The 17,582-nt window shown below is 48.1% G+C and overlaps 1 protein-coding gene across 4 annotated transcripts in view; it reads right to left on the reverse strand.

Annotated features, from left to right (window-relative positions):
* SIDT1 (SID1 transmembrane family member 1) overlaps positions 1-17,582 on the reverse strand; it is a 140,226-nt gene that overhangs the window by 79,887 nt on the left and 42,757 nt on the right. For 2 of the 4 annotated variants that reach the window (XM_063956803.1, XM_063956802.1), the window contains exons 1-3: positions 11,988-12,017; positions 11,795-11,916; positions 8,171-8,341 (exon numbers count right to left, since the gene is read on the reverse strand). In XM_063956803.1, the coding sequence (XP_063812873.1) occupies positions 8,171-8,341; positions 11,795-11,916; positions 11,988-12,002 (308 nt within the window). In that variant the 5' untranslated portion in view covers positions 12,003-12,017. Of the gene's footprint in view, positions 1-8,170; positions 8,342-11,794; positions 11,917-11,987; positions 12,018-17,582 lie in introns of those variants that run through there. The other 2 variants (XM_063956804.1, XM_063956805.1) reach the window with 1 other exon arrangement.

Genomic DNA, 17,582 nt, shown 5'->3' on the forward strand with positions numbered 1-17,582 from the left:
ATACTATACACCCAATATACATACAGTATATACCATGTATTCCTGAGGACTCATCTGCAGCCGCCATTCATACTATACACCCAATATACATACAGTATACACCATGTATTCCTGAGGGCTTATCTGCAGCCGCCATACTATACACCCAATATACATACAGTATACACCATGTATTCCTGAGGGCTCATCTGCAGCCATCATTCATACTATACACCCAAATATACATACAGTATACACCATGTATTCCTGAGGGCTCATCTGCAGCCATCATTCATACTATACACCCAATATACATACAGTATACACCATGGATTCCTGAGGGCTCATCTGCAGCCATCATTCATACTATATACCCAATATACATACAGTATACACCATGGATTCCTGAGGACTCATCTGCAGCCGCCATTCATACTATACACCCAATATACATACAGTATACACCATGGATTCCTGAGGACTCATCTGCAGCCATCATTCATACTATACACTCAATATACATACAGTATACACCATGTATTCCTGAGGATTCATCTGCAGCCGCCAGTCATACTATACACCCAATATACATACAGTATACACCATGTATTCCTGAGGACTCATCTGCAGCCATCATTCATACTATACACCCAATATACATACAGTATACACCATGTATTCCTGAGGGCTCATCTGCAGCCGCCATTCATACTATATACCCAATATACATACAGTATACACCATGTATTCCTGAGGACTCATCTGCAGCCGCCATACTATATACCTAATATACATACAGTATACACCATGGCTTCCTGAGTGCTTATCTGCAGCCGCCATTCATACTATATACCCAGTAGCGGATCTTGCCACGGGCAAGCAGGACTTTTGCCCGGGGCGCCGCCTTCCGGAGGGCGCCGGCGCCATCCGGAGGGCGCCGCACCACGGCAAAATCCGCTGCTGATGTGCCGTGCGCCCCCCGCTGCCCGCCGCCGCTGTCCCCCGCTGTCCCCCGCCGCGAAGGTAACTAGACGCCGCGTAGCGTCTAGTTTCCCTTCGTCGAGAGGACGTTTACTGTGCGGTGCGCGATGACGTCATCGCGCACCGCACAACGCCCCCTGTATGAAGCCACGCCCCCATCGCCTGCCCGGGGCGCTCAAAACCCCGGAGCCGGCCCTGTATATACCCAGTATACATACAGTATACACCATGTATTCCTGAGGACTCATCTACAGCCGCCATTCATACTATACACCCAGTATACATACAGTATACACCATGTATTCCTGAGGGCTCATCTACAGCCGCCATTCATACTATACACCCAATATACATACAGTATACACCATGTATTCCTGAGGACTCATCTGCAGCCGCCATTCATACTATACACCCAATATACATACAGTATACACCATGTATTCCTGAGGGCTCATCTGCAGCCGTCATTCATACTATACACCCAATATACATACAGTATACACCATGGATTCCTGAGAGCTTATCTGCAGCCGCCATTCATACTATACACCCAATATACATACAGTATACACCATGTATTCCTGAGGACTCATCTACAGCCGCCATTCATACTATACACCCAATATACATACAGTATACACCACGGATTCCTGAGGGCTCATCTGCAGCCGCCATTCATACTATACACCCAATATACATACAGTATACACCATGTATTCCTGAGGGCTCATCTGCAGCCGCCATTCATACTATACACCCAATATACATACAGTATACACCATGTATTCCTGAGGGCTCATCTGCAGCCGCCATTCATACTATACACCCAATATACATACAGTATACACCATGTATTCCTGAGGGCTCATCTGCAGCCGCCATTCATACTATACACCCAATATACATACAGTATACACCATGTATTCCTGAGGACTCATCTACAGCCGCCATTCATACTATACACCCAATATACATACAGTATACACCATGTATTCCTGAGGGCTCATCTGCAGCCGCCATTCATACTATACACCCAATATACATACAGTATACACCATGTATTCCTGAGGACTCATCTGCAGCCGCCATTCATACTATACACCCAATATACATACAGTATACACCATGTATTCCTGAGAGCTTATCTGCAGCCGCCATTCATACTATACACCCAATATACATACAGTATACACCATGTATTCCTGAGGGCTCATCTGCAGCCGCCAGTCATACTATACACCCAATATACATACAGTATACACCATGTATTCCTGAGGACTCATCTACAGCCGCCATTCATACTATACACCCAATATACATACAGTATACACCATGGATTCCTGAGGACTCATCTGCAGCCGCCATTCATACTATACACCCAATATACATACAGTATACACCATGGATTCCTGAGGACTCATCTGCAGCCGCCATTCATACTATACACCCAATATACATACAGTATACACCATGTATTCCTGAGGGCTCATCTGCAGCTGCCAGTCATACTATACACCCAATATACATACAGTATACACCATGGATTCCTGAGGACTCATCTGCAGCCGCCATTCATACTATACACCCAGTATACATACAGTATACACCATGTATTCCTGAGGGCTCATCTGCAGCCGCCATTCATACTATACACCCAATATACATACAGTATACACCATGTATTCCTGAGGGCTCATCTGCAGCCGCCATACTATACACCCAATATACATACAGTATACACCATGTATTCCTGAGGACTCATCTGCAGCCGCCATTCATACTATACACCCAATATACATACAGTATACACCATGTATTCCTGAGGGCTCATCTGCAGCCGCCATTCATACTATACACCCAATATACATACAGTATACACCATGTATTCCTGAGGGCTCATCTGCAGCCGCCATTCATACTATACACCCAATATACATACAGTATACACCATGTATTCCTGAGGGCTCATCTGCAGCCGCCATTCATACTATACACCCAATATACATACAGTATACACCATGTATTCCTGAGGACTCATCTGCAGCCGCCATTCATACTATACACCCAATATACATACAGTATACACCATGTATTCCTGAGGGCTCATCTGCAGCCGCCATTCATACTATACACCCAATATACATACAGTATACACCATGTATTCCTGAGGACTCATCTGCAGCCGCCATTCATACTATACACCCAATATACATACAGTATACACCATGTATTCCTGAGAGCTTATCTGCAGCCGCCATTCATACTATACACCCAATATACATACAGTATACACCATGTATTCCTGAGGGCTCATCTGCAGCCGCCAGTCATACTATACACCCAATATACATACAGTATACACCATGTATTCCTGAGGACTCATCTACAGCCGCCATTCATACTATACACCCAATATACATACAGTATACACCATGGATTCCTGAGGACTCATCTGCAGCCGCCATTCATACTATACACCCAATATACATACAGTATACACCATGGATTCCTGAGGACTCATCTGCAGCCGCCATTCATACTATACACCCAATATACATACAGTATACACCATGTATTCCTGAGGGCTCATCTGCAGCTGCCAGTCATACTATACACCCAATATACATACAGTATACACCATGGATTCCTGAGGACTCATCTGCAGCCGCCATTCATACTATACACCCAGTATACATACAGTATACACCATGTATTCCTGAGAGCTTATCTACAGCCGCCATTCATACTATACACCCAATATACATACAGTATACACCATGTATTCCTGAGGGCTCATCTGCAGCCGCCATTCATACTATACACCCAATATACATACAGTATACACCATGTATTCCTGAGGGCTCATCTGCAGCCGCCATTCATACTATACACCCAATATACATACAGTATACACCATGTATTCCTGAGGACTCATCTACAGCCGCCATTCATACTATACACCCAATATACATACAGTATACACCATGGATTCCTGAGGACTCATCTGCAGCCGCCATTCATACTATACACCCAATATACATACAGTATACACCATGGATTCCTGAGGACTCATCTGCAGCCGCCATTCATACTATACACCCAATATACATACAGTATACACCATGTATTCCTGAGGGCTCATCTGCAGCCGCCAGTCATACTATACACCCAATATACATACAGTATACACCATGGATTCCTGAGGACTCATCTGCAGCCGCCATTCATACTATACACCCAATATACATACAGTATACACCATGTATTCCTGAGAGCTTATCTACAGCCGCCATTCCTACTATACACCCAATATACATACAGTATACACCATGTATTCCTGAGGGCTCATCTGCAGACGCCATTCATACTATACACCCAATATACATACAGTATACACCATGGATTCCTGAGGGCTCATCTACAGCCGCCATTCATACTATACACCCAATATACATACAGTATACACCATGTATTCCTGAGGGCTCATCTGCAGCCGCCATTCATACTATACACCCAATATACATACAGTATACACCATGTATTCCTGAGGGCTCATCTGCAGCCGCCATACTATACACCCAATATACATACAGTATACACCATGTATTCCTGAGGACTCATCTGCAGCCGCCATTCATACTATACACCCAATATACATACAGTATACACCATGGATTCCTGAGGGCTCATCTGTAGCCGCCATTCATACTATACACCCAATATACATACAGTATACACCATGTATTCCTGAGGGATCATCTGCAGCCGCCATACTATACACCCAATATACATACAGTATACACTATGGATTCCTGAGGGCTCATCTACAGCCGCCATTCATACTATACACCCAATATACATACAGTATACACCATGTATTCCTGAGGGCTCATCTGTAGCCGCCATTCATACTATACACCCAATATACATACAGTATACACCATGGATTCCTGAGGACTCATCTGCAGCCGCCATTCATACTATACACCCAATATACATACAGTATACACCATGTATTCCTGAGGACTCATCTGCAGCCGCCATTCATACTATACACCCAATATACATACAGTATACACCATGGATTCCTGAGGACTCATCTGCAGCCGCCATTCATACTATACACCCAATATACATACAGTATACACCATGGCTTCCTGAGGGCTCATCTGCAGCCGCCATTCATACTATACACCCAATATACATACAGTATACACCATGGATTCCTGAGGACTCATCTGCAGCCGCCATTCATACTATACACCCAATATACATACAGTATACACCATGTATTCCTGAGGACTCATCTGCAGCCGCCATACTATACACCCAATATACATACAGTATGCACCATGTATTCCTGAGGGCTCATCTGCAGCCATCATTCATACTATACACCCAATATACATACAGTATACACCATGTATTCCTGAGGGCTCATCTGCAGCCGCCATACTATACACCCAATATACATACAGTATACACCATGTATTCCTGAGGGCTCATCTGCAGCCGCCAGTCATACTATACACCCAATATACATACAGTATACACCATGTATTCCTGAGGGATCATCTGCAGCCGCCAGTCATACTATACACCCAATATACATACAGTATACACCATGGATTCCTGAGGGCTCATCTGCAGCCGCCATTCATACTATACACCCAATATACATACAGTATACACCATGTATTCCTGAGGGCTCATCTGCAGCCGCCATTCATACTATACACCCAATATACATACAGTATACACCATGGATTCCTGAGGGCTCATCTGCAGCCGCCATTCATACTATACACCCAATATACATACAGTATACACCATGGCTTCCTGAGGGCTCATCTGAAGCAATCTGCCAGGGAAACAGCGCCCCACAGAGATATATTTACATCTTTGCTGGGAGGACACAGCTTGAGAACCCCTCGTGTGGATGACCCCATGGGACCAGGAATGTGATGTGATGTAACATTACCCTTTATTTTTGTGTGGGTGAGAATGGAAATACTTTGGGCACATGAGTGGGATGGGGAAAGAATTGCATAAGTGTGCACCTCATATACCAGCAACAACCTTGTCCTTTATACCTCAGTGACATTGTTTTATGCCTTTTACCTTATTGATGTCCTTTGTGCCTCATACCTCAGTGGTGTCACTTTGTGCCTCATACCTCAGTCATGTCAGTTTTTGCCTCATACCTCAAACATGTCAGTTTGTGCTTTATACCCCAGTGACACCACTGGTTCCTTGTGTATGTAGGTGATAGTGACATTTTAATGGCTCCAACAATCCTCTATGTCACACACACTTTTATCTGACCGTTAGTGAAATTCCATCGTATAGCTCCATACAATATATTTTCAGTGTTTATATGTTCCCCGGTGTTACTCAGGACCCTGTATTCCGGCCAATCATAGCTCTTCATTGTCCCTACTTTCCACAGGCAGTCCCAGGTTTAAAATGTTTGTGCCTGAAACATCTGTCCCTGTGTATGTCCCTATTTGTAATACTGACCACTGTGCAGAACTCTCTATGCTATTACATGTACTCCGTATCCATAGCAGGTCTCTGGGATTTAAACATTAGTGTTGAAAATGCAATAAAAAAAACACGTTTATTAAGAGCCCGATGATGGGACTTGTAGTCCTCGGATAGCCCCGTGTATGAACCCTCTCAGTCCCTGTAAATTATTTTAAAATGTTGTCTTTTGTTCATCACCATAGAGAATAAATGCAGAACAGTTCTATTCCCTACATAATACTGACACCGGCTCACACACCTCCCAGACACACATAATACTGACACCGGCTCACACACCTCCCAGACACACATAATACTGACACCGGCTCACACACCTCCCAGATACACATAATACTGATATCGGCTCACACACCTCCCAGACACACATAATACTGACATCGGCTCACACACCTCCCAGACACACATAATACTGACACCGGCTCACACACTTCCCAGACACACATAATACTGACACCGGCTCACACACCTCCCAGACAAACATAATACTGACACCGGCTCACACACCTCCCAGACACACATAATACTGACACCGGCTCACACACCTCCCAGACACACATAATATTGACATCGGCTCACACACCTCCCAGACACACATAATACTGACACCGGCTCACACACCTCCCATACACACATAATACTTACGCCGGCTCACACACCTCCCAGACACACATAATACTGACACCGGCTCACACACCTCCCAGACACACATAATACTGATACCGGCTCACACACCTCCCAGACACACATAATACTGACATCGGCTCACACACCTCCCAGACACACATAATACTGACATCGGCTCACACACCTCCCAGACACACATAATACTGACACCGGCTCACACGCCTCCCAGACACACATAATACTGACATCGGCTCACACACCTCCCAGACACACATAATACTGACACCGGCTCACACACCTCCCAGACACACATAATACTGACACCGGCTCACACACCTCCCAGACACACATAATACTGACATCGGCTCACACACCTCCCAGACACACATAATACTGACATCGGCTCACACACCTCCCAGACACACATAATACTGAGATTGGCTCACACACCTCCCCGACACACATAATACTGATATCGGCTCACACACCTCCCAGACACACATAATACTGACATCGGCTCACACACCTCCCAGACACACATAATACTGACACCGGCTCACACGCCTCCCAGGCACACATAATACTGACATCGGCTCACACACCCCCCAGACACACATAATACTGACACCGGCTCACACACCTCCCAGACACACATAATACTGACACCGGCTCACACACCTCCCAGACACATAATACTGACATCGGCTCACACACCTCCCAGACACACATAATACTGACATCGGCTCACACACCTCCCAGACACACATAATACTGATATCAGGTCACACACCTCCCAGACACACATAATACTGATACCGGCTCACACACCTCCCAGACACACATAATACTGACATCGGCTCACACACCTCCCAGACACACATAATACTGACATCGGCTCACACACCTCCCAGACACACATAATACTGACATCGGCTCACACACCTCCCAGACACACATAATACTGACTCCCAGACACACATAATACTGACATCGGCTCACACACCTCCCAGACACACATAATGGGGAGGTTGGAACTTACTGGAGCTCGAAGTTCGGAAGCCGGATGACTATCAGCTCGTACTGGACACTAGTGGGCGCCATGGAGGCAATATCTATGTACATGAACTGCTCCAAGGGCTGGGTCTGACCTTCGGGGTCCGTGGGGCACAAGGTGCGGCTCACATCCTGGTACGTGTACGTTCTTTGGTAGCTGAGGAGGTAAAGCGTGATTGGTCATACAGAAATACAACGTGACAACAGTATGCACTCTGCGCCTGATGCTGAGGCTCACAACTGAATGGGCACTACTGGGGGGCTACTGGGCAGCAACAGAAGTGGGGCAACTGGGCAGCAACCAAAAGCGACAACAAAAAAGGAAAATGTGGAGCTCTACTGCACCCTAAGTTGCTGCAAAAGTGAAACCCAATATAAGGGGATCACTTCTGCGCACACTTATGTACCAATGAAGTGATGAAATAGATATTCTAATATATAACCAAACCATTCCAATAGTCCCGCTATAAGGAAAGCACGGTCTTCAGAACAGTTCAGTAGTATGGAATGTCCTTCAACGGTGACTCCAGCGTAGACCTCTGATCCAACCCCATACGAGCTTGCAAAGAACGTTTGGGAGGCAGTAACAATGAGAAGACCAACGATAACCTTATGGAGCTGTCTTTATGCATCATACTGTAAGTCGGGTACGCCCTACCTTCGTTTTCCTTTTATGACTATTGGGGTTTTTGAAGTCGGTGGGAAATAAAGACACAAGATTAAAAGATACCTTGATATACATTGAATTCTATAAGTGGATGTGAGTATGGTACGCACGTCCTTATATGCTGAAGGGGGAGACATTTAAAGACAAAAGGGGAGTTGTGCCTTGTTCAAAACATACTAGACGATTGGTCGCACCCTTCTGTTCCCCCCTCCCATTCTTTTCATTTTCTGAGGATCTGATAGACCCATGTCTACATACCTGGGACCCATACAGTGATGAACGAATGAAAGATACCTTTATGAGAAGGTACACACACGTTTTCATGTGAGTACGGTACGATACCCATCATATTTTGTGACATTCACAATAAGAAACTTGTCCTTATGAACAAAAAGCAAGACGGACTACACGATCAGTTCTTATATTCTTTTTGAGGGACGTTGGATCAGAGGTCTACGCTGGAGTCACCGTTGAAGGACATTCCATACTACTGAACTGTTCTGAAGACCGTGCTTTCCTTATAGCGGGACTATTGCAATGGTTTGGTTATATATTAGAATAACTATTTCATAACTTCATTGGTACATAAGTGTGCGCAGAAGCAACAGAAAGTGGGAAACTGGGCAGCCACAGAAGGGGGGGTCACCAGAAGATCTGCACGCTAGAGATATGTCCTGTGCACATTATTGGGCGTGGCCAGAGTGGCGTGTTCAGAGTTATGCGCACGCATCCTCTGCATCTAGCATGGGGTTCGGTGTAAATGTCATTGATAGCGCCGGCAGCTGCGCTTGCAGCCGGAGGGCTGAGGGCCTTGCAATCACAAAACTGCGTATAACTCAGCACAGTCATATGGTCGTACAGAACTCGCCATCGCAGTAGGCATCCGTAACTGCGACCACATTAAGTGCGACTCAGAATTAGGCACTATGTATAGAAAGCAGCTTGGTTACAGTTTAGGTCGCTGGGAGAACATTGTAAGTCCACAACTAAATAGTGACTGACGCTGACCCACTGCGGCATCCCGGATAGTGCTAGAAATCCATAACTGCGAGAGCAGGATTACCAACACCCGGGATGAGCTGAGATAGAATGGAAGGGAATGTATCAAAATCCTGGCAGTCACCATACTGATTGCTAGTATGCCGACAGCGGCATCCCGACCTTAAAAATCCCGACAGATCCCAGTATTTAACCCTACCCCTAACCCACCCCTCCAGCAACCTAATCCTCTCCTCCCGTAGTCTACCCCTAACCCACCCCTCCAGCAACCTAACCCTCTCCTCCCGTAGTCTACCCCTAACCCACCCTCCAGCAGCCTAACCCTAAATGATCTCTTCCGAAGCCTAATCCTCCCCTTCCATAGCCTTCCTATAACCCACCCTCCAGCAGCCTAAACCTAAATGATCTCTTCCACAGCCTAACCCTACCCTACCCTCTTGTAGCCTACCCCTAACCCTCCCCACCCCACCCCACCAGCAGCCTAACCCTCTCCTCCCGTAGTCCACCCCTAACCCTCCCTCCAGCAACCTAACCCTAAACGTCCCCTTCTGCAGCCTAACCCTCTCCTCCCGTATTCTACCCCTAACCCACCCTCCAGCAGCCTAACCCTAAATGTCCTCTTCTGCAGCCTAATCCTCCCCTTCCATAGCCTTACCATAACCCTCCCTCCAGCAGCCTAACCCTAAATGTCCTCTTCCACAGCCTAACTCTACCCGCCCCTCTTGTAGCCTACCCCTAACCTTCCCTCCTGCAGCCTAACCCTAACCTCCCCTCCCGCAGCCTAACCCTAATCTCCCCTCCCAGAGCCTTACCCTAACCTCCCCTCCCGCAGCCTAACCCTCCCCTCCAGCATACTTACCCTAACCTCCCCTCCCGCAGCCTTACCCTCCCCTCCCACAGCCTAACCCTAACCATCACTTCCTGCAAGCTAACCCTTACCTACCCTCCCGCAGCCTAACCCTAACCTCCCCTCCCGCAGCCTAACCCTATCCTCCCCTCCCGCAGCCTAACCCTAACCTCCCCTCAAGCAGCCTAACCCTAACCTCCCCTCCAGCAGCCTAACCCTAACCTCCCCTCAAGCAGCCTAACCCTAACCTCCCCTCCCGCAGCCTAACCCTATCCTCCCCTCCCGCAGCCTAACCCTAACCTCCCCTCAAGCAGCCTAACCCTAACCTCCCCTCCCACAGCCTAACCCTAACCTCCCCTCCCGAAGCCTTACCCTAACCTCCCCTCCCGCAGCCTAACCCCAACCTCCCCTCCCGCAGCCTAACCCTAACCTCCCCTCCAGCAGCCTAACCCCAACCTCCCCGCCCGAAGCCTAACCCTAACCTCCCCTCCCGAAGCCTAATCCTTACCCTCCCCCTAGTGCCTAACCCACCCCTCCTGCAGCCTAACCCTACCCCCCCCACCTTCCCCCTCCCGCAGCCTAACCCCATCCCCAATCCCATCCCAGTGGAAGGGCTGTACTATACATGACTGTGTGTAAGAGGATCCATTGCCCATCACTCCAAATCAGAGTCTGACATTTTTTCTGGTACAGTTTATAATATGAGACAAACGTCTGATAAACTGCAGCGGGAAACACCTCCTGTACTGCACACTTACCTGTACAACAGACTCTAGAACTAACCCACAGGTAGATCCTGCTTATTCGTCTTATTCACCAAATTACATATTATTGCCAGCCGGCATTAGTCTGGTGACTTGGCCATAATACTGGACCAGCCGGATTACAGCAGGCCCATCACACATACCAGTGTTCTCATTAAACAATTGTATGCTACATCTCCATCCAAATACAATGCTATAGGGGAAAAAGGGTCTTTTATTGGGGGAAGCAGACGTCTGTGTATTCTCTCCATCCAGTGGTGACTGAGTGATGATATAGGGATATGGGGTACTTTACTGTATTGAGGATGGACTTGCAGAGAACACACTACTTACTAGCCCCTGAAGACAAGAGGAACCTGCCAGGAGAGGACCCCTTTCTGCTGGCGCACCACGAAGAGGAGAGGGAACTCCAAGTCATCAGAATTGGACATGACAAAGACACGGAGAGCATCCACCTGCAGAGAAGAGACCAGAGATTACCTGCTGGGCCGAGGACCAGTAACATAACACCTGGCTGCAATGTCACCTGGGACCATATCATCTCCTGTGCTGTGACCAGAGACCATATCACCTGGGACCATATCATCTCCTGTGCTGTGACCAGAGGAGACCATATCACCTGGGACCATATCATCTCCTGTGCTGTGACCAGAGGAGACCATATCACCTGGGACCATATCATCTCCTGTGCTGTGACCAGAGGAGACCATATCACCTGGGACCATATCATCTCCTGTGCTGTGACCAGAGGAGACCATATCACCTGGGACCATATCATCTCCTGTGCTGTGACCAGAGGAGACCATATCACCTGGGACCATATCATCTCCTGTGCTGTGACCAGAGGAGACCATATCACCTGGGACCATATCATCTCCTGTGCTGTGACCAGAGGAGACCATATCAGCTGGGACAATATCATCTCCTGTGCTGTGACCAGAGGAGACCATATTACCTGGGACCATATCATCTCCTGTGCTGTGACCAGAGGAGACCATATCACCTGGGACCATATCATCTCCTGTGCTGTGACCAGAGGAGACCATATCACCTGGGATCATATCATCTCCTGTGCTGTGACCAGAGGAGACCATATCACCTGGGACCATATCATCTCCTGTGCTGTGACCAGAGGAGACCATATCACCTGGGACCATATCATCTCCTGTGCTGTGACCAGAGGAGACCATATCACCTGGGACCATATCATCTCCTGTGCTGTGACCAGAGGAGACCATATTACCTGGGACCATATCATCTCCTGTGCTGTGAGCAGAGAGAGAGGCCTGCGACAGCACCGCATTACTCGTCTTCACCTGCGTAGAGTCCCTGAAAACTCCCATCTGTAGGCAAAAATAAGAATTTACTTACCGATAATTCTATTTCTCGTAGTCCGTAGTGGATGCTGGGAACTCCGTAAGGACCATGGGGAATAGCGGCTCCGCAGGAGACTGGGCACAAAAAGAAAGCTTTAGGACTACCTGGTGTGCACTGGCTCCTCCCCCTATGACCCTCCCCCAAGCCTCAGTTAGGATACTGTGCCCGGACGAGCATACACAATAAGGAAGGATTTTGAATCCCGGGTAAGACTCATACCAGCCACACCAATCACACCGTACAACTTGTGATATGAAACCCAGTTAACAGCATGATAACAGAGGAGCCTCTGAATAGATGGCTCACAACAAGAACCCGATTAGTTAACAATAACTATGTACAAGTATTGCAGACAATCCGCACTTGGGATGGGCGCCCAGCATCCACTACGGACTACGAGAAATAGAATTATCGGTAAGTAAATTCTTATTTTCTCTGACGTCCTAGTGGATGCTGGGAACTCCGTAAGGACCATGGGGATTATACCAAAGCTCCCAAACGGGCGGGAGAGTGCGGATGACTCTGCAGCACCGAATGAGAGAACTCCAGGTCCTCCTCAGCCAGGGTATCAAATTCATAGAATTTTGCAAACGTGTTTGCCCCTGACCAAGTAGCTGCTCGGCAAAGTTGTAAAGCCGAGACCCCTCGGGCAGCCGCCCAAGATGAGCCCACCTTCCTTGTGGAATGGGCTTTTATTGATTTAGGCTGCGGTCATCCTACCGCAGAATGCGCCAGCTGAATAGTGCTACAAATCCAGCGCGCAATAGACTGCTTAGAAGCAGTAGCACCCAGCTTGTTGGGTGCCATCAGGATAAACAGCGAGTCAGTTTTCCTGACTCCAGCCGTCCTGGAAAAATAAAATTTTCAGGGCCCTGACTACGTCCAGCAACTTGGAATCCTCCCAGTCCCTAGTAGCCGCAGGCACCACAATAGGTTGGTTCAAGTGAAAACCTGAGACCACCTTTGGGAGAAACTGAGGACGAGTCCTCAACTCAGCCCTATCCATATAGAAAATCAGATAAGGCTTTTACATGACAAAGCCGCCAATTCTGACACACGCCTGGCCAAGGCCAAGGCCAACAGCATGACCACTTTCCACGCGAGATACTTTAGCTCCATGGTTTTAAGTGGCTCAACCAATGCGACTTTAGGAAATCCAACACCACGTTGAGATCCAAAAAGTGCACAGGAGGCACAAAAGGAGGCTGAATATGTAGTACTCCTTTAACCAAAGTCTGAACTTCAGGCAGTGAAGCCAGTTCTTTCTGGAAGAAAATCGACAGAGCCGAAATCTGGACCTTGATGGACCCCAATTTGAGGCCCAAACGTCACCCCTGCTTGTAGGAAGTGCAGGAATCGACATAGTTGAAATTCTTCCGTCGGGGCCTTCATGGCCTCCCACCAAGCAAAAAATTTTCGCCAAACGCGGCGATTATGTCTTGCGGTGACATCCTTCCTGGCTATGATCAGGGTAGGGATGACTTCCTTCGGAATACCCTTTTCCTTTAGGATCCGGTGTTCTACAGCCATGCCGTCAAACGCAGCCGCGGTAAGTCTTGGAACAGACAGGGTCCCTGCTGCAGCAGGTCTTGTCTAAGTGGCAGAGGCCAAAGATCCTCTGCCAGCATCTCTTGAAGTTCCGGGTACCAAGCTCTTCATGGCCAATCCGGAACCCCGAGTATGGTTTTCACTCCTCGCCTTCTTATTATTCTCTGTACCTTGGGTATGAGAGGTAGAGGAGGAGACACATAAACCGAATGGTACACCCACGGTGTCACTAGAGCGTCCCCAGCGATCGCCTGAGGGTCCCTTGACCTGGCGCAATATCTTTTCAACTTCTTGTTGAGGCGGGACGCCATCATGTCCACCCGTGGTCATTCCCAACGGTTTACCCGCATTTGGAAAACTTCTGAATGAAGTCCCCATTCTCCTGGGTGTAGGTCGCCCATCGGAGAATCCTTGTGGCTTCTGCCATCGCTATCCTGCTTCTTGTGCCGCCCTGTCTGTTTACATGGGCGACCGCCGTGATGTCGTCTGATTGGATCAGTACCGGCTGGTTCTGAAGCAGGGGCCTTGCTTGGCTTAGGGCATTGTAAATGGCCCTTCGCTGCAGAATATTTATGTGAAGCGAAATCTCCTTGGAAATTTCTTCCCTGTGTGACTGCACCCCAGCCCCGAAGGCTGGCATCCATGGTCACCAGGACCCAGTCCTGTATTCCGAGTCTGCGGCCCTCTAGTAGATGAGCCCTCTGCAGCCACCACAGCAGTGACACCCTGTTTCTTGCTGACAGGGTTATCCGCTGTTGTATCTGTAGATGGGACCCGGACCATTAGTCCCACAGGTCCCACTGGAACGTCCTTGCGTGGAGTCTTCCGAATGGAATTATGCTTCGTACGAAGCTACCATTTTTCCCAGGACTCGTGTGCATTGATGTACCGACACCTGTCCTGGTTATAGGATGTCTCTGACTAGAGATGACAACTCCTCGGCTTTTTCCACTGGAAGAAACACTCTTTTCTGGTCTGCGTTCAGAAACATTTCCAGGAACAGAAGACGTGTCGTCGGGACCAGCTGTGACTTTGGAATATTGAGAATCCAGTCGTGCTGTTGTAGCCCTTCCCGAGAGAGTGTTACCCCCACTACCAACTGTTCTTTGGACCTCGCCTTTATCAGGAGATCGTCCAAGTACGGGATAATAAAAACTTCCTTCTTGCGAAGGAGTATCATCACTTCTGCCATTACCTAGGTAAAGACCTTCGGTGCCGTGGACAACTCCACCGGTCGCGTCTGGAACTGATAGTGACAGTCCTGTACCACATATCTGAGGTACTCCTGGTGAGGAGGGTAAATGGGGACATGCAGGTACGCATCCTTGATGTCCAGGGAGACCCTGTAATCCCCCTCGTCCAGGCTCGTAATATCCGCCCTGAGCGATTCCATCTTGAACTTGAATCTTCTGATATAAAAGTTCAAGTATTTTAATTTCAAGATGGGTCTCACCGAAACGTTTTGGTACCACAACCACTGTGGAATAGTAACCCCTTCCTTGCTGAAGGAGGGGCACCTTGACAATCACTTGTTGTGATTATAGTGTTGAATATCCACCAACACCGTCTCCCTGGCAGAGGGAGGTGCCGGTAAGGCAGATTTTAGGAAACGGCGGGGGGAAGAACGTCTCGAACTCCAGCCTGTACCCCTGAGATACTACTTGAAGGACCCAGGGATCCATGTGAGAGAGCCCACTGTCCGCTGAAATTTCTGAGACGGGCCCCCACCGTACCCGGGTCCGCCTGAGCAGCCCCCGCACCATGCTGTGGACCTACCGGACGCAGGGAGGATTTCTGCTCTTGGGAACTAGCTGTGTGTTGCAGCTTTTTCCTCTACCTTTGCCTCTCGGCAGAAAGGATGAGCCTCTAGCCCTCTTGCTTTTCTGGGGCCGAAAGGACTGTACTTGATGATACGGTGCTTTCTTTTGTTGTGGGGTAGCCTGTGGCAAAAAAAATCGATTTCCCAACAGTAGCTGTGGAAACGAGGTCTGAAAAACCATCCCCAAACAGTTTTACCCCCTTATAGGGCAACTTCCATGTGCCGATTCGAGTCGGCATCGCCTGACCATTGCCAAGTCCATAACCCCCGTCTGGCGGCAATGGACCTAGCGCTTATTTTTGATGCCAGCTGGCAAATATCCCTCTGTGCATCACGTATGTATAAGACCACGTCTTTTATATGCTCTATTTTCAGCAAAATATTGTCCCTATCCATAGTTATTTTCCGTCAGGGAATCTGACCACGCAGCGGGAGCACTGCACATCCATGCCGAAGCAACGGCTGGTCGCAATATAATGCCCTAGTGTGTGACTATATCTTATAGGGTAACCTCCTGCTTTCTATCAGCAGGTCCCTTCAGGGCGGCCGTATCCGGAGACGGTAGTGCCACCTTTTCTGATAAGCGTGTAAGCGCTGTATCTACCCTATGGGGTGTTTCCCCGCGTGACCTATCCTCTGGCGGGAAAGGGTACGCTGCCAATAACCGGTTTAGAAATTATCAATTTCTTACCGGGGGAAGACCACTCTTCCTCACACACCTCATTTAATTTCTCAGATGCAGGAAAAAATAAGATTTTACTTACCGATAAATCTATTTCTCGTAGTCCGTAGTGGATGCTGGGACTCCGTCAGGACCATGGGGATTAGCGGCTCCGCAGGAGACAGGGCACAAAAATAAAAGCTTTAGGACTAGGTGGTGTGCACTGGCTCCTCCCCCTATGACCCTCCTCCAAGCCTCAGTTAGGATACTGTGCCCGGACGAGCGTACACAATAAGGAAGGATTTTGAATCCCGGGTAAGACTCATACCAGCCACACCAATCACACCGTACAACTTGTGATCTGAACCCAGTTAACAGTATGACAAACGTAGGAGCCTCACAACAATAACAACCCGATTTTTTTGTAACAATAACTATGTACAAGTATTGCAGACAATCCGCACTTGGGATGGGCGCCCAGCATCCACTACGGACTACGAGAAATAGATTTATCGGTAAGTAAAATCTTATTTTCTCTGACGTCCTAGTGGATGCTGGGACTCCGTCAGGACCATGGGGATTATACCAAAGCTCCCAAACGGGCGGGAGAGTGCGGATGACTCTGCAGCACCGAATGAGAGAACTCCAGGTCCTCTTTAGCCAGGGTATCAAATTTGTAGAATTTTACAAACGTGTTCTCCCCCGACCACGTAGCT

The sequence above is a fragment of the Pseudophryne corroboree genome, chromosome 2 (genome assembly GCF_028390025.1).
Source record: "Pseudophryne corroboree isolate aPseCor3 chromosome 2, aPseCor3.hap2, whole genome shotgun sequence".
NCBI lineage: Eukaryota > Metazoa > Chordata > Amphibia > Anura > Myobatrachidae > Pseudophryne > Pseudophryne corroboree.